The 18,238-nt window shown below is 40.3% G+C and overlaps 1 protein-coding gene across 4 annotated transcripts; it reads right to left on the bottom strand.

The window, feature by feature from the left end:
* Positions 1-2,051: 2,051 nt before the first annotated feature.
* On the bottom strand, positions 2,052-17,971 carry ING3 (inhibitor of growth family member 3). Of its 4 annotated transcripts, none has more exons than XM_040595250.1 (12): positions 17,793-17,971; positions 17,546-17,617; positions 12,965-13,065; positions 11,550-11,615; positions 10,259-10,355; positions 8,152-8,223; positions 7,735-7,854; positions 6,432-6,490; positions 5,886-6,076; positions 4,512-4,704; positions 3,584-3,622; positions 2,052-2,944 (listed from the first exon to the last, which is right to left on the bottom strand). In XM_040595250.1, exons 1-12 carry the CDS (start codon positions 17,818-17,820, stop codon positions 2,828-2,830), a joined length of 1,155 nt encoding a protein of 384 aa, XP_040451184.1. In that variant the 5' UTR covers positions 17,821-17,971; the 3' UTR covers positions 2,052-2,827. The 4 variants fall into 4 exon arrangements, with proteins under 4 accessions (XP_040451184.1, XP_040451183.1, XP_040451185.1 ...); XM_040595249.1 differs by having other exon boundaries at positions 6,432-6,589; positions 17,793-17,970; XM_040595251.1 differs by lacking the exon at positions 17,793-17,971 and adding an exon at positions 13,244-13,466 and having other exon boundaries at positions 6,432-6,589; positions 17,546-17,623.
* Between the last annotated feature and the right edge of the window lie 267 nt (positions 17,972-18,238).

Raw genomic sequence — 18,238 nt, 5'->3', positions numbered from 1 at the left:
TTCCTTTACTATTTACTGTTCTATTTTGCAAATAGTCATGTAACATTAAGGGACCTTCACTCTTCAGCCAGTGCATCACTGGTTTTTAAAGAAACTTTGATAAGAGACACTCTAAACGCCTTTATGTGGACTGCATCAACCTGGCCTTACCTACTTGGTGAAGCTTCCAAGAACTCAAATGACCATGAGGCAAGGACTCTGCCAATATGTAACTACTCAGCTTTCACACTGTAATTACCTGCTGACCTATAAGCTTTTCTCACAAGCTTCCTGTTTAAAAGAAAACAAAACAAAAGCATGCACAGGTTTTATTATTCTACATCTTTGACTTATGTATTGCATTTTTTTTTCATGTTTTCACATTGGTCCATTTCTATTTTCTTAACTCTGACAGAAAACATTAATGTACTAATGAGGACAGAGGTAGGGGGGTTTCCTCTTGAGAGTTCTCCAAGTAGCTCCTTCATGAAAAAAATAATTTATATTGCAATGAATTAGCAAACAAGTGCTCGCACTAAAAATTGAAGTTATTTGGAGTTGCAGCCTCTGCACCACCTTTGTTACGGTTACCAGCAGAGTGAGGGATTTTGCTACATATGGTCTCAGTTCTCAGAGGACTTAATTCTTAGCCCTAGAGACATAGACATTCAGTCCAAGTGGAGTCTAGATTACCTGTTGCTTAACTTCAGTTCACAGCATGGCACCAGTTTCCAACGGAACAGACTTTGTTATCTCTGTTGTCTCAATATTGTATCTTACTTTAAGCCAGACATTCTAGTCCTCAAGTGTTTTTTTAAACAGAGATTTCCACAGGACTACATACAGCGGGTTCAGTTCCCAGTTTTAATGCAGCCTCAGTTACACTGCTCTTTGTTGTTTATTTTCTCCAACTTCTCCCCTATTCTTTTACCAAAGTCTGTTTACCATCCATAATCACATTTCCTTTCTTACACATCTACTTACCCCAGCTTCATGGATTTAAAATGCCTACTATTCTCCTCTTTAAATAAATGTTGTGCCAGAATCCCAGTTTCATTTCGGTTTGGGTAAAGCCTGCATTTTCTGCACATACACCTATTACTAATAAGCCTCTTTTTATTTCCTTGACAGTATTTGCACAGCTATGCAATGAAACACTGCTTCTCTCCCTCACTTCTCTGTGTGGGTTTGGAAAGCTACCACACCAACACCATGGTCTTCCAGCTTGACAGCCTGAAGAGCAACCCAGCGCTAAAGTAAAATCTTTATACAAAAGGGAAAGTGTACTTTTTCAGTAGCGGAAGGAAGTAGGAAGGAAAAAAAAGGAGTAAAAATCTTAATTCTCTTCAATGCTGCTGCATGAAAGAGCCATACAAAAACAACAAAAGGAAATTGTCAGTGAAAGGAAATCTACAAACTATGGCCAAAATAAGCAAGTGGGGAAGAAAGTACAGAAAGCCTTTCCATTCTATTCATGGTCAAGGTCTGATTTAAAGATCAGTTTTCTGATCCTGCACTACAACATGTACAACTCACAGATCCAACCATTCACAGGCCTGCGTTTGGGCTTCCCGTTATGCCAGGGATTCTACAAGCAGGATGAACTAACTCCCTTTTTTCTTTCCTGAAGTGTGTGTTGGTTTATACATGAAAACCACTCTCCAGGAAGGAATACGGTCACTGCAAGACACTCTTACTATGGTTCTCTTCTCCCCTTCCCATTTCCATACATGCCATTTCCATACATACCATGCAGACAGGAAGGCAATCCTGTCTGTAGGTATCTCTTGACATGGTAGGAATCCTTTTTTTTTTTTTAATCACATGGAAAACAGAACTTTTGTGCCCATTTAAGCAGGTGTCACTGATTGCTCGGAGACAGACACATCAAAGCAAATACGTTTCAGCATTTGCCTACGTATGTATGTTACCCACCCATGACAGAAATGTCCTCCTGTGCAACCATCCTCCACATGGGTCACGTACAGGAATTTCTTATGCAAACTCAGCTGTGTTCCTCTGATATCATTTCAGGGACAAACCTTTTTTTGACAAATGTACAAAAAACATTATTTCAGGAGTTGAGGTTGTTTTATTGTAACACCTAATACAATTCAAATTTAAAGGATTACTTGCACAAAAAAATAAACACATTTGGTATAAAAATTTATCATCACTTTAACACCTTTTTTTCCTCTTATGGCCTGCACCTTCTCTGGAGCAGAAACATATAAAGACTAATGGCACAAGTTTGTTTTATTCTACAGCATTTTTTTTGCTTTTACATACTCAAGTACCCTAGAGGACAACAGCCCGCTGTATACAAGAACCATTTTCTTCAGCCTGCTGAATTAAGTTTCATAAAGAACCAAAGCTATAAAGGCATTTTAAAAACCATTGTCTCTTTTTTTTTTTTCAGAAGCACTGACTTTTTGCACCATTTATATACATAGTGTTACATAACAGCTCTTGAGTACAGTACATGCAGCAGAATATATCTGTTGTATATAAAACATACATTTAAAATCTTGACTTATCGGAATTTTTGGAAGATTGAGTAATTGTAGAATGCCCACTGCTTAGAGAAAATGGTTTGATAGTACAAATGTCTGCATATGCTGGCCACTGGAACAATCCAAGGCTCACTGGAATAGTATCCATAGCACATCAATGTGCATAAATAATTTACTTACAATATTAAAACACAACTAGCAAAATCAATAGTTCAAGATCTTACGACTGCTATGTTAACCCTTAAGTGGTTGCAAGGAAGTGTGGTGGGATTCCTCCCCCTCCCAAGTCCTCTATAAAACCTTTAGTATGTAATTTGTTTTCCAGGTGAAGAAACTTATTTATGTCTACTGCCTCTTCTCTTCATTGCAGCCGTACACTGTGGACAGAACCATTTCCCTTTCGGTGCTTCTGTCAGTCCAACACATCCATAGTGGAACCACTCAATAGGGCACTATAAAAGCAGAATTAAAGAGAAGGTTTGGGATCTGTTTTTTTTTTCAAAATACCTATCACAAATACAATACTATGAAAATGAAGTATTAGTAAAAAGCAGAGATTTTGCTGTTCACACAAAGTCACAGGGCAAACAAGAAGAGAGGAGGATTTAAGACCCAAAAATATATTCAACGGACTAAGGAAAGTTACAATTCTAGGAGTCACATATGGACTCATTAAAAGCAAAAAAAGTATGTTGTGCTTTGAAATATTCAGTTTGTGAACACTAAGTGACACAAAAGTCATCGCTCACTCCTGTTTAAATGTAGTATCTCAGTAAATACATGATTACATTCAACTGTTTTTTTACAACTATTTTACTTGAAGGGGACAACTGATATCAGTAGTGACATAGCTACAAATTCTCAGAAATAAAGGGCATTTTAAAGATATCAAACGTTCCCAGTAAAGGGTGAAGCCTTCTAAAAGAACCTGAACAGTGGGGACAGATGAGAAGTTTCCTGAAGAACAGTTCAACGCATGTGCACGTCACTCTAAAGCTGTACTCCAACACTAACTCTAAAGAAAAGTAACTCCTGCAACCAATAGTTACATGCACAAGCCTCCCATGAGACTTTTGAACGTTGTTACTTACATCTTGGTTATCACAGCCTACCATTTCACCATAGGACACCTAGCAAATAAGAAAAAAACCCCTTATTAATAGTTATATTAGTAACGAAAAGCAATCGATGTTTTCAAAAGGCTAAAGTTCAAGTTTCTTCCTTTGAGGAGTTTTTCCATTAAACAGCAGCAACAATATTTTGATTTTTCTTTTGTTACACAACCCAAAGAACCCAAAGTTCATAGAAAATTGATTTTCAAAATCTTTTTATGCAAAAAAGAAAAGCAAAGATACTTCCTGCATATTTTAGGTTGGATAAAAAAAGGTCAGTATTCAAAACCTGAATGAAGCCCATTTTGCTCTAAATAGTACTCGGCACACTATCAGCCCAGTTTTCCAGATTATATTGATGTTTCCCTTGTATACATGACAATTTCAAGCACTTTATTTGAAACAATCGAATGTTTTCAAGACAATTACAGAATTCTATAAACTCTGAAAAATGCCAACACTCTTAAAAGTCTTTAAAATAAGAACAGGCATTTTTACATCAAAGTTTCTCATGTTGTCATTCAGTCTCAAAAGTTTCTGGATAGCTTTTGTTTCGGGATCATTTGCTGGATTTTTTTTAAAGGAAAGTAAGGGAGATCAGGCCAATTCCTCACTAACTTTAATATTTTAACTACATTCTACTGTGAACCTATTCAATTTTTAATTGAGTTATTCCTGAATTCATTGAAAGATTTAAAACTCTCTAAGCATGTCACATCACCAGAAAACTTCCTTGGTTTTAGCTTCAACAGTTGAATTTATTATTCATATCAGCAGTAAGTAAATAAAAACATATCAGAATTTCAAGACTGCAACAGAATGTTTTTAAATTAGCAATCAGAGAAGGAAGTTCAGCTGCAACGAAATAGCAGCTGTAGCTGTGTTTCGGGTTGGAAGCCATCCTTACCTGATTACAAATGCAGTAACGTGGCTCATTTGGATCATAGGTCCAGTCAACCTGGCTATTAGAATCGGTCTCTGGTATTACTGCTGTTTGCTGAGAGAGTTCTTGTGCCAGTGCAGATGAAGAAGAACACGATGATAGAGAGGAAGAAGAGGAAGATGATGAGGACTGCTGACTTGAAGATTTGTTGTTGTTTCTGGGGAAGGGTAAAAAAAAAGAAGAAAAAAATAGCATACATCATTTCATTTCCTGCCAAGTGAAAGAATCACTAAGCAAGTACTTCGTTGACTCTGAAATACTGCAGTATGTAAATCCCAAAGCATCATTCCCCAACAGATTTCATTCAACAATTGCAAGAACTGAAATGGACACACTGAATGTTCTTTGGAAAAGAAAACAAGTTGCACCAGCTTACAAATGTGAGCCATGCTATTCTAATCAATTGAATCTAACAGCTTTAAACTGCCAAATACCTTTAATGAATCTTTTTCTTCACAAAATTTTCCAACAACAGCCTTGGTGTCAGGTCCCCATAAAAATTATATTACCAATAAAAGAGGAATTTACATATAAAAAATGTCATATGTCATGTACAATAGATAACTGTTTTGAAGATGACTGATTCTATGTTAATCTCCACTCAAGCATCACTAATCTCTCCATAGAACAGTGACAGAATACAAATTCTAGCTTTTGCTTATAGGTCAGATCTGACACCCAAGATAGAAGCATTTTTCATGTATGGGTAAGATAAAATTACTAACTGAGCTGTGAACACACACAAATTTCTATGAAGAAAAAACCCACAAGTCAGTTTAAAAGGATGGGCATTTTGACACAGACGCTTTCAAGTACAACTTGTGTGGATTGCTGTCACAATGTGTTGTGACACCGTGTTGTTTAAAATGTTTTTAAACTTCATTTTAATCAGAATTAAAATTCATTCTGTTTCCTGTCCTAGATGGGCAGCACCAGAAATCACTTTGTGATTATTTGAGAAGTGGCATGAAGCAGATCTCCACATTATTTCAAAATCATCTAAGCCACTACATGGTAATTCCCCAAATTTGCTTTTAGGGCAAATCTTCTCTCCAGAACACAGAAGAACAAAGGAAGAAACTAGACTATATCACAGAATACAAAGCAAAGCAAGACATTTATTTAAAACCCTGAAGTGAATTTGCTTAAAGAAAAAAAAGACATGAAATGACAAAAGAAGAAAGCCCTGAACTAAAAAAAAAAAAAAAAAAAAAAAAAAAAGGCCAGCAGGCAATCACTATTTCTGCTGATCCCCCTTCCCACATATATGGCCCATGACCTTTAAAGAAAAGCTTAGTTGTCTTAAAAGCTGTAATTGCATTCAACAAGAAAACCTACTTGCTTTTTCTGCCACTTCGTGAATCTGTGGTTGATGAACTTAATGTCTGTGTTAATGTAGATGCCAGAGCTGATGATGAATATCCAGTTGAATCTCTGGATAATGAAAATTCTCTTCCAAGCTGAAAATCATTGTTCTTAAATGCTTCATAGCTGGCTTTTAGACTGGATGTTCGTCTTCCTTCCTTCATCTAAAGGAATACTGATATTGTATCAGATTACACAGTAGAGCTCTTACAGAAGACATACCAGGCTGCTAACTGCTAATTATCTGCACAGGTTCATTAGTTACCCTGCTAACAAAATGATGTAAATGGTAAAAAGGTGTAAGAATGTCCCACAAGAAAAGCTAGAAAATAAGCTGTCCCTTTATGCAAGTTTTATAGGATGAAACTGTAGCATATGAACCAAAATGGTAATATGAGAACTGAATCACACTGCTGAAAGTGATCATGGGAACTCAGATTAAAAAAAAAATAAAAAAATCACTACTCTTTCTTCTTAATTGATAGCAGATGCAGAATGACAAGAATGTTTTGACATTACCTGTGCTGTGGCTTGCACTGCTTGAGCTGCTGCCATGGTAATTGCACCAGCCCCAGATCCTGAAGATAATGAGCCCAGGTTATATGATGCCAATGGTTGAGAAGAGTTTGTATTGTATGCATTGTTTGAAGAGGATGATGAATTACTGTTTCGACACCCTTGATGAACAGAACACATTTATGAAATTCAAAATGAAACTAAATACCTTTGCATTTTAAGAAGAGTTATACATGACAACCAGTGAAAGAGTCGGAACTCCGTTTATGCGTCAGAGCAGTCTGATCATTTGGAAAAAAGTGTAAGACGTTATTTGACACAGCCAGTATTGGCTTAAGAAAAAAAGTTTGTTGCCCACCTACCCTCACGTGCAAGGACTCCTTTTAGAAAGACAGTACTCACGATCATATTCAGTTATCAAGGAACAGATGCAGCTGCCATGTCTATAAACCCAACCTCTACTGAAATAATGCTGACTACCGTAACCATTAAGAAGGGAGTAAAAATGTGACTGTACACCGATCCTGCCTCCGAAGTAAAACTGTTAATAAACTTAAATTCTAAAAACCATAAATCACAATTGTAATGCAAGATTTCCATGACCATCTACAGACTGCTCAAACAGTTACATTTTATGCACCATCTCATGTGCAGTTCCTTCAAAAGAGAAGTAAAATGGGTATGAGGGAGACTACTGAAACTGATCAACAGCACTAAATTCCAAAGCGTAAGGTAATTTACTTACTGTAACCTCTCACCATCTTTTATTTTCAGAAAAGAAACTATGAAACACCCTAATTTTGAAAATGGGCAGAAAGTCGTGGCTTTTTTTTTTCATATTACTCAAAAAGACTTCTCACCTCTTTTGAAATAGACAACACATGAAAGAATTTTATTTTATTGTAGCCAAATGCCATGTTAGACCAACTCTTAAAAAAAAAGCGTGAAAATTCTTTTCCCTTGCTTTGGAAAATGTTGCATGTGTTTCTTTTTCCTGAAATAATCATGCATTGATCTCTTATACTTCTGCTACTGGCTGAATGAAACTGTACTGCAACCTTCTTCCAAGCAGTGTAAATAAAAGGAAAGACGCAGCATGCTTCTGTTAAATGACAACAAAGCTGTTGTGCTCCATGGACAACACAGATGAGTAACAATGTTTGCAAATTCTCACATTTCAAATGACCAAAAAATCCCAGAGGAAAGGGTATAAGCCTCTGATTTCAAAAGACAGTAACTCACAAATACAATAGAGTTTCTCATCTTCCAATTAAAAAGCAGTAAAATCCACGACAATTAAGATTACCTGGTGTATTTTCTTTAGAAGCATCTGAAGTCAGGGTAGATAGAAGAGCTTCAGATTTAAACTTCTTTTCAGGAGCGTGATCTGTTGCACCATGGTGCGAAGATGGATTGTTTCTCCTTTCTAAATGAAACAAATGAAGGGAACTTAAATGTAAAAACTTTCCAGCTTGAAAGTCAAACTATAACTGAAGACCTTAAAACAGCACTTCCAACTAATTTCCACCAGCAGAACTTTATTATTTCATTCTTGCACTTCTTCTGAATAGGCACGATTATCATTGAATTATGCCTTCCCCCCCCCCGCCATGTCTGGAGAAAAAGAAAAAAGTTGCAAACATTTTTTTTCCCTAACACTACTCAACTACTCAAAATAAGCAAACATAAAGAGCGGACATGTTCTTAAGTCTCAAATACTTACTCTCTACTGGAGTGTGAGAATGGGCATGATGGTTATTCACAGGCTGTGATGGTGTATCCAGCTCCAGAGACCCTATGAGGGAGGTAAAAAGGACAGGTTTTGACTTTTAGATACTAAATGGATCTTTTTAATATTAACCAAATCACTATGCAGTTATATTTATTTTAATAGAATAGAAAAACAGAAGGGGTTTTGCTAGAGTTGAAACCCTTCCTTTGTACAACCAGGAGGCAGTGAGAATAACAGTTTCAAAATAAAAACTGGTGACTACTGCTGTTCAACTGTTGAAATAGGAAGTTAAAATCAAGGCCAATATGGAGAACAAATAACATTGTTCTCAACATGCCACTTACTCAAATGAGCTGCACACAAGCTGCTGATAGTTTGAGAATGCTGCACCAAAAATACTGACAATCTATACCAACACGAATTGAAAAGACAATTGTTAACAGGTAAACTATATTAACGAGGTATCTTGTCTCACTGAGTCCGTCTTGTCAGATGGAGTCAAAGCACACAAGCACTGGCAACGTTTGTCAAGATGATCTAACATTCAACGGGAAGGGATCTCAATCATTACCCAAATTTTCTTAGTATGCAAAATACACAGAGCAACAACTCAATGAAGGCGGGGGTTGGAGGGGGAAGGCAGCGGGGCACAAATTCAAGTCCATGTCTAAGACTAATATTTCTTCTAATGTGAGGCTAAACAATCACAGCATGGGAGAGACTCTGACCATAAATTTCCATTAGCACAATACACAACAATTTGTGTATGAATCTTTGACAAAAAGATTTTGAACTAGCTGCAAAACCTACCAACTTACATTTATACAAAAGACAATTCAAGAAAGTAATTATTCATTTTTCAAAATCTGTAGCTTTGACATTTCTTCACCTCTTTCAGTGCTTTCAAAAAGTACACGAATATATTGACAAAAGTTTAAAGAAAATTATTCTAAAAGAGGTTCAAAGCATAAGGAGACATTTTGGCTGAGCTGACATTAACTGTTATGAACTAGTCCAAAGGTTGCCCTCTGGCGGAACCTCAACTGCATGGATTTACTCTGAAAGCCAAAAATGTTAAGAGGCTTCTACTTTTCACTTAATTAAAAAAAAAAAAAAAACAACAACAAAACAAAACCAACCAACCTTAAAGATGCAACATGCAATCTGGTACCTTTCTGTTTTGAATTCTTGAAACTCTACCTACCTTACCAAACACACAGCTCAACTGAAGGCAGTATCACATCTTAAAACCGCAGCTGGGAGTCCTTTTCTGTAGTTGCTAGTTCAATAAAAGCACTTACTTTGCAGTTCTCTTTTTGTGCCTGTTATTTGTAATAGCAATTACAAAAAATATCCAAAAACTCCCAGCTTTTTGACAAAGCCGCACAAAGTTCAAAGAAAGACTAGTTATTCCTAATCTCAAGTGATTTAGATCACCTTTAAGTACCCTTGGATATGAGAACAGTCACTGCCTCTTAGCTCTGTAATCACAGCAGTTAAATCAATTTTTAAATTAATCATGATTATATTTGAACTTGATATCTAGATGTTTTGCTGTATTTGTTAAGCATGCAGGTTTCTTACCCAAAATGCTTCTCCCTCGCTACCCTATTACAAAACAATCCATTCTTTCCCCTTCGGAAAAAGAAAACCACTGAGTACCGAACTTTACTTGACATTCCACACCTGTAACTAAAATAATGACCCTCCTCAACTTGGTGGCAATCAATTCAAGTAAGAAATGGTACACTTTTAACTAGGTAGGTGGCAAGCTTAGGCTGAAGTACTTGTCTGAATACCTACAGTCATTAAAAACAGGTTCAAAGAATTATGTACCTTACTGTAACAATACATAAGTGCAACAGTTGTGCAATAAAAAATAAATTCTAATTGCTCAGTTGTATTTTGACTTCACCAATAAAAATTGCGGTTGAAACTAAAATTTCAGAATCGGTGACTGATGAAAAGCATGCAGGTTAAAACACAATTCTGAAACAAGTGGAAATACTGCTGGCCACAAACAAGTGGTACGATATTTCAATTTTGTAAATTGACAGAAAAATCTGTCAAGTCCTTAAAGAAAATAATGTATACTTACGTCTCTCTAATATTTCTGTAATTCCAGCATTATCTGCTTCAAGTTCCATTTTAAATTTAGCAAGTTCCTGGTCCAATTTTCTCAAATGACGGTCTACCTGTTTTTGAGACAAAGCACCAATAAATACCATCCAGTTCCGGAACATGAGTATGAACATCCTTAATCTCAGGATCACTAAATACTTCCTATCCAGCAACTCTCTGCCGTGCTGTACTAAGCATGTATAAGACCGCTAAGAAGCACAACTACTCAGTCACCTACATTTCCCTAACTCAGCTGAGATACTAGAGTTAACACCAAAATAGCACTGTTGCTCCCAAGCTGTGAAGTCAATCACAGGATACAAGAAGGCTACATACTGGCTCAGCAGCTAGAAGCCCTCCTCTTACTGCAGCTGACATTCCAAGGCACGGTGTTAAAGTGGGGTTTTTTGAGAAAAAAAAAAGGCGAAGAGGACTTGGGGATACTGTGGGTATGCTACAGAAAGGGGAAGAGAAAGAACATGCGCTTTAGAAGAGGCTGGGCAGCGTTGGGGAAATTGCAAGTTCACTGAGTTGCAATCTGTATGCCATGCCACTATACACACCAGTAAACCTAAGTATTGAGTAAAGGGGTCTCTAAACTGGAAGTGTAAAGACTCCTGTGCGTTTGAGTAAACTATGACTTGCTCTTGGGTACTGAAAATTAACAGTAACAAAAAAAACTGAACTTCACTTCATGGGAAGAGACACTATGTTCCAATGCTTTCTTCATCTAAAGTCATACAGCAGAATGTACCTGTCCCTAAACTATTAAAAACTGAGCAATTTTTTGCAGTTACCAACTAACCAAGAGAGAGGGTAAGTTCCAATTTTTTGAACTTCTGGTTATCTGAAGTGAAATTAAAGCAGACAAGAAATAATTGGTTTATGTTTACTATGTCCTAGTGCAGTCTGACTTGCAGGTTCTATTCTCTAAGAAAATGTAAAATAAAGATACTTAAAATTCAAAATACACATGCTATAAGGAAGTGAAACCTGCTTACAGTATCTTTGAAAAAAATAATAAATGAAACTAAAACAAAACCAACATGCACAAAAACCTTATGATTTCTAAAATTATTCCTGTATGTTTTGTATTTAAGTGACACTACTCATAGCAACCAATATGAAACGCTTCTTTCACCAACAAAAACATCTGTATGTAGCTGGCATAACAGTACAGGCAGCACTGTTGTAGTGCTTATCAAAATGTTTATAAGTCCTTAGGGCACAAATTTAGGTAGTTCACCACAAGCCTTCTGTCCACTTACCAAATCATATATTTGATTAGCCAATTGCACTTTTTCATCTGCGTCTTCCAAAGCCTTGTAATAATCCTGTTATAAAGAGAATTTTTTTCAAATTATGAATGTAACTGAATTAATTTCGCTCATTTTAAGCTTTGTTATTCAGCGCAAAATGTAAGTTACAAGGAGAAATGCAAGTCAGTTTTCAGAAAGTGTATGAAACTCTACTGTAAACAACAATCAGCTGAATTTAGATGAGAGATATAATACGTATCAATTTACTGTCTGTGCCTTAGAAAAAGCCAAACTACAAGATGTGGACACTTCCTCCTTAGATTTCTGCAAGAAATGCTACAAGAAAAGAAACAATCTATACAGCATAAGGTTACAGACTCAAAATGAGACTGTCTTTCACGTCATATGGAACTTTAGGACCACCACAGATACTATCACCCTTCAAAATTATGCTAACAAGTACTGTGAGGGGAGGCCTTTCCAACACTGTAGTTAAACAGACATAATGATGTACATAATTTAAATTATTTTAAAATAATAATTCATAAATGTATAATAATTTGACTAAAGCAATCCAATTTTAAACTCTGCTCTAACTAATGAAAATCCACAAACAAACCTTTTTTTTATAAGTATGTCTGCACATGTTTTTACTCTAGATTTAAACAGGTTTATGTGCCTTTTTATTCTCAATTTCCACTAAAGAGTATCTTGCTTAGGTGAAAACTTGAAATTTTGGTAAAACTAAAGTCAAAAGCAAATTTTTCATTTATGCCAGGGAAGTCAGAGCTTTGACTTTTTCTTTTTTTAAATATATCAATCTGTTTGTATTAACTAAAGAAAAAAACACCTTGGCCAAATAAGGGACTGAAGTAGCAAGTAGAAGACTACAGAGGAGTTTCTCCTGAAAAAAAGATGATGTACTGCCTTGCTAACAATACCATGACCAATGCCCAAGTGTTGAAGGATAAAACAGAACACATCCACCTTCTTATTTCTCCCCTGCTAAAGCTACATATACCATATGTATAACACATACAAGGACATAGGCAGAATCACAGGAAACGCTGAAGCTAAGCTTGAAAAATATCACCTAAAAGAAAGCTAATTAGCTTACACAACTCCATGTCACACAAGCAGAAACAAAACATCTGAGCTAAAATTTAGTACCTGGTTTCCTCACCATTTCAGGATCATAATTTTTAAAATGCTAGCAAATACTGGGTAAAACTTGAGAGAAATGCTTGATCAAAGAAACTTTTCAGTAATTTTTCCCCTCCTAGGTAGTTTTATCCATCTCTGTGAAAGCCCAAGGGAAGTCACAGTTCTGAACACTTAAGTCTCCATCAATCATAAGCCATTTTTTTCTAAGGTTCTCTTTGTTTGCAAAATAAAAGTGTGATCCACTCCTGTGATATCCTTACTTTTTTGATTGATGTCATTTGTTCTTCTCTCCATTCAGGTTTGTTTTTCTTTGCATTCATAAAAAATTCATTTACCCTCTGCTCAAGCTGATCCATTGCATCTGTAGCACAGGAAAAAATTAAGATAAACGTTATCTTCTCATGTACATAAACATTATGAAATAAGGTGGAATTTTTTTCTTAAACAAAGTTGACAGGACTGAGGTGCAAACTATCAGAGGAAAAAAAAACAAAACCAAAACAACCAAGTGACAGTGGACTGAGAAGGGAAATACTTACCTTAATTTCCAAGAAGCAGAATTGCATTCTGGTAGGATTCTCATCAAGGTTCTTGTGCTCTCCAGCATGGGACAGGCAGGACTCCAAGTTCTAAAGGTTTTTTGTCCCTAAGAGCAGTGGTAGTGACTTAAAGCACGACCCAAACTCCTCACCCAGGGCTCTAGACTGCTGATTTTGGAACATTCTAGCCAGTTACAAACTGAGCAGGAAACAAAATGTTCTCCTAAGAGAAACAGTCAAATACAAAACCAAATAATTGAAAAAATTAGTGCCTCAAAAAGGTAGAGCAACTGAAGAGTCAAGTCACTGCCTTTAATTCAAGGCCCTCTCCGCTGTATGTAATGCTAGGAAGGGTGAGGGCAAATTGGAAGCACTCACAAAGTTATTCCCCCCACCCCCACAGGGTAGCACTAAGGGATATATGCACTGATGAAACACTATTTGGACAGGATTCTCACTTGCATGAAGTTGAGAAGTATCGTAAGGGAAAAAATAAAATCACTAATTCTCTAACATTAACTATTGTAAGAAAGGAAAATGTCAGCCACAAGTTATTTGTTTCATTGTTTACTGAGATGGGAACAGGGATTCCCTTTCCTTTCCTTCCTTCAAAAAAAACCCCAAAAACAAACCAAGAAACTCAACACTGAGTTTAATATTTCAACAGCTGAACACCTGTGCATGCAACAGCTTGCATATTTTTCCAAACGCACACAGCTCCCTCGGTCAAACTGGCTTTGATAGCCTTGCTAGTCTCAGGACAGATGACAGTACTGAAAATGTTTTTCACAGCACTCTCAGTGATACTGTCCAGATAGCAGTTTCAAATCAAACATGACAATGCATCAGCTACCTACAGACTTCAGGCTCTGGGTGTAAAACACGTAAGATACTTTCAGAAACCACCATTAAAACTGGATCACACGATGGGCATCATCCTTTACCAAAAAAAAAAAAAAAAACCCCAAACAACCACCAAACAAAAAACCAAACAAAAACTAACTAGTTCAAGAAACTCATGAATAAGCGGGTATGATCAACTCTTCAAATCCAGTGGAGCCCAAAGATTTTCACAATCTGTGAAAATTCAAAGCTAGAAATAACTGTTCATGTAAAGAACCAACAATCATTCATACTAAATGATAAAAAACATTCATTGGGTTTCCCTGTGCTGAGAATGTCCAGCATCAAAACCAAGAGCAATCTAACAACTGACCAGCCAGAGCTCAATTAATCCCAAGGCAAACCGTTGTGACATAGGCTCACATCAACTTTACTTAGACTCAGACAAACAAAGCAGTCAAACAGTTTTGGCATAAAAAAAGGCTAAAGATGAGAGAACCTGTGCAATGAGCACTTTCAGCTTGCACTGTGCTCTTCAGAGCAAAGTTTAGAAAGCCTGAACATCAAGGAAGCCTGCACACACTTCACGTGGAGGCTGCTAAAAGCTTTGTTCTTTGACCAAATGACTTTAATTTGGTCCATAAAGCCAAGAGACACAAATGTTCCATCTCTGATTCCCAGAGGGCAGTTAGGTGCTAGCTATTCCAATAGCTCCAAAGATGTGAAAAGAAAAAAAAAAAAAAAAAAAAATCAATCTTACATCTTCATTTTTTACTGAGTATACCTATAGCAGTCTGTGTAAGACTGCCCAAGGGAAAACTTCCACAGAAACCTGGTCTCTCCTGGAAAGGCAGAAACAGCAAAAGGGAATGCAGGTCAGATCTATTATGAATTCTTATTATCTATATGAAAAGTTCTCTCTGGTACGTTCAGGTTCCTTCACCTTTTCTCCTCCCCTACCTTTTTAATCCAACTGTGATACTATATTCTGAGACACTGATCTCTTAGATAAGATTTCACAAGAAAGTTGCCAGAAATTCTATTAGGAGAGAGGCCTTTTTCCAGACCTTGACATTTTACCATGGAGGTCTGATAATCCATAATCTGAATTTAGAGAAACATATTTTATCCTCCATGTGGAACTCAGTTAAAGCTCAAGAGTCAAATCGCAGCTCAGATGGTCTTTACTTTTCCCACAGCAGTCTTAATCAGGACATACAACAGGTACAGCTGGTTTATTATTTCTTCTAACAGCAAACAGCAGCACCTGCCCCTTTAGATGTCCACGTGGTCCAAACAGGACAGACTATAACATCAACATTGACTCTAAAACCCAGCAGCACAGTTATCTCTTAATTACAACTCATACAGGTTTCTGGGACAGCATCACTCATCAAAGTGCTGTTTTCAAGTACTTCAGAGATACTGAATACTCACAGCAAGTCACTGTCACAGCATGAGAACAACTTCCATCTTTGTATGTAGTATTCAAAGGGCAGTTTGGCAACTGATGTTGAAGAGATGCTAGTCCAGAAGTTTCATAAATGCCTTTGGATGCCTTATCACTCATTGTGCAAGAATTGCAGAAGTACCAAGCTCCAAGAGAACTTTTCTCTGGGCCTAAGGTTGACCTTAGTATACAATATCCAGTGCTATTTGCTACTTCCAGTAATATAATGTGGAGTGTTATTTGCTGCTTCCAGTTAAAGCAGAGGAATTTATGCTGCTGCAACTCTGGCGGTGCTAGTTGGCTCAGTTCTGAAACACACTTCAAAAAAAGTAATAGCTTTTTTGCCTCCCTACCACACAAAAGTAACGTTTGTGAACTTGCTCTGAACTACCTAAGCCAGTGAGCTGCTCGCTCCCTCTCCTGGTGCGCCTCAGCAACTGTTGGTTCAGAGGTGCTACCTCCCAAGAGGGGCCATTGCTCTGTTCCCACAGCTTCAAGTGCGGAATCCAAGACAGCACTTGGGCCATAGTATACAAAAACATCCTACAGCCAGCTAAACACGTTTCAATAGCCTGTTAAACAGACCTGCTGGGTCCACTGAAGTAAACAGCCAAGGGAAAGCCTGAGCCCACACTTCAATGTATTGCAGGTTAAACTATCATTTTCAAGAATTCCTGTACGGCATTCACTTGTTATTTCAATCCTTGCTCCTTCTCTCATTCTTCTTTACAGTGGTCTGACCCTCCTGTATTGGTGATTCATCTTTTGTGCAGTAAGTTTCATGAACAGAGACCTTTGTACCACAGTTAGAGATAAACGTATTAATCAAACATCAAACGACAGCAACACCTAACCAGGTGTTACAGGACACCTATGTCCCAGACAAGATCGCATCAGAAAAGAAGAAAATGCAATGCGTCCTTAAAACAGCATAAGGCAGTGGATTATATGAGGATATAAGCAGAGATATTCCCTGGAGGCATTTAGAAGATGTGTAGATGTGGCACTTAAGATGACACAGGTGAATTTCGCAGTATTAAGTTTACAATTGGAATGGATGATTGTGAAGGTCCTTCCCAAACTGAATAATTCTACGGTCCCATACACAGTGATCTACAAAGAAACCTAAAGCAGACTGCGTATGAGGTTACTTGTCAGCTAGGGCACACACGGCTAAGCAAGAAGCACCTTCACGCATGCTATTACGAGGGGAGCTGGCCAGGAAGTTTCAGAGACAGCACGCCGCTACCCGCCAAAGGAGTGGGACATAACTCACGCTCCAAACCACCATCACTGCTCTTAGGGATCAAAAATCTAAAGAGTTTGGGACGTGCCACCGAAAATGCCTCTGGGAGCAGCACAAGCCCAGGAGCGAAACTCCTGCCAGGCCCTACTCGCGCCGAGGCGCGGCTGCGGGCCGGGGCCGGGCTGGGAGCGGGCGGCTCGGCAAGGCCGCGGCTCGGCGCCGCCGGCGGACACGGCGCCGGCCCAGCGCGCCCCGCCCCTCGCCGCGTGCCGGCGGCTCCCCGCGCGGCGCCGGGCCTCCGCAGCGCCGCCTCCCGCCGCCGCGGCCGCTGCACCGCGCCGTCGGCCCGCAGGAGACGACGCCAGACGCCCGGTGCCGACGAGGCGCGCCCGACCTTCCGCTCCGCAGCGGCGCTGCCGGAGCGCCGGGCGCGGGGTGGGAAAGGGGCGCGGACGCCCCGGGCCGGCCCGCGGGGCGGTGGCGGGGAGCGGAGCTGCCCGCACAAGTCGGAGCGCCCCGGCGGCGCCACCTCGCCCCCGGCTTCCCTCCTCCGCCTCCGCCTCCTACTTCGCCTCCTCCTCCTCCTCCGCCTTCGCCGCCTCCTCCTCCTCCCGCCTCCCCACACCGCGGGCCCGCGGCGGGGCGCGGCGATGGAGCCGGTGCCCGCGGCCGCCCCCCGCTGGCGGGGCGGGGCGGGGCGGGCGCGCGCGGGGCGCGGGGAGGGGAGGGGGCGGGCAGAGCGGAGGGGGCGGGACTCACGTACTCTGCACCTGCAGGTCCATCTCGCGCATCTCGGTGAACCTGTCGCGCAGATCCATGGGAAGCTGCTCGATCACTGCAGGGACACGGGGGAGCGGGGAGAGAAGGAGGGAGGGAGGGAGGAAGACAGTCAGTCAGTCACTCACCGCCGTGGGGGAGGGGGGGCGCCGCCTCTTCGCCGCGGCTTCCCCCCGGCTCCCCTCCACCGGCCGTGCCCGGCCGCCCGGCACCCCCGTCCCGCACACACTCACTCTCCAGATAGTCCTCCAGATACAGCATGGCGGCGGCCGGGCCAGCGCCAAGGGGCTTCTCGCTAACGGGGGCTCGTCCCTTCCAATATGGCGCCGCCGCCGCCAACAACAGCAGCTCGACTCAGCGAAAACAACATTGGCGGCTGACGGCGCTCGCCCCGGCCGCGCCGCGATTGGCTGCCCGCGCCGCTGACGCACACCGTGGCTCGCGCTCCCCCGCACGGCTTCACGGGAAACGCAGTCTGGGCGCGGGCAGGCGGCGGGAAACTGCATGTGCCGGCATGCACCGCGGCGGCCGCGCCTCCCTCCCGCCCTGCCCGCGAGGCCCCGCGGGGGCTGAGGCGGCGCCCGCGGACGGCTCCGGCGCGCTCGGTGCTTCCCGGCCCTGGTCGCTTCGGCCAGGCAGGGGTCCTGGAGGCGCACCCGCCCTGCGGGATCCGTGCGGT

Source organism: Falco naumanni, chromosome 5, assembly GCF_017639655.2.
Source record: "Falco naumanni isolate bFalNau1 chromosome 5, bFalNau1.pat, whole genome shotgun sequence".
Lineage (NCBI taxonomy): Eukaryota > Metazoa > Chordata > Aves > Falconiformes > Falconidae > Falco > Falco naumanni.
Note: the sequence above shows the minus strand (reverse complement) of the source record. Positions and strands in the feature narration are given on the sequence as shown.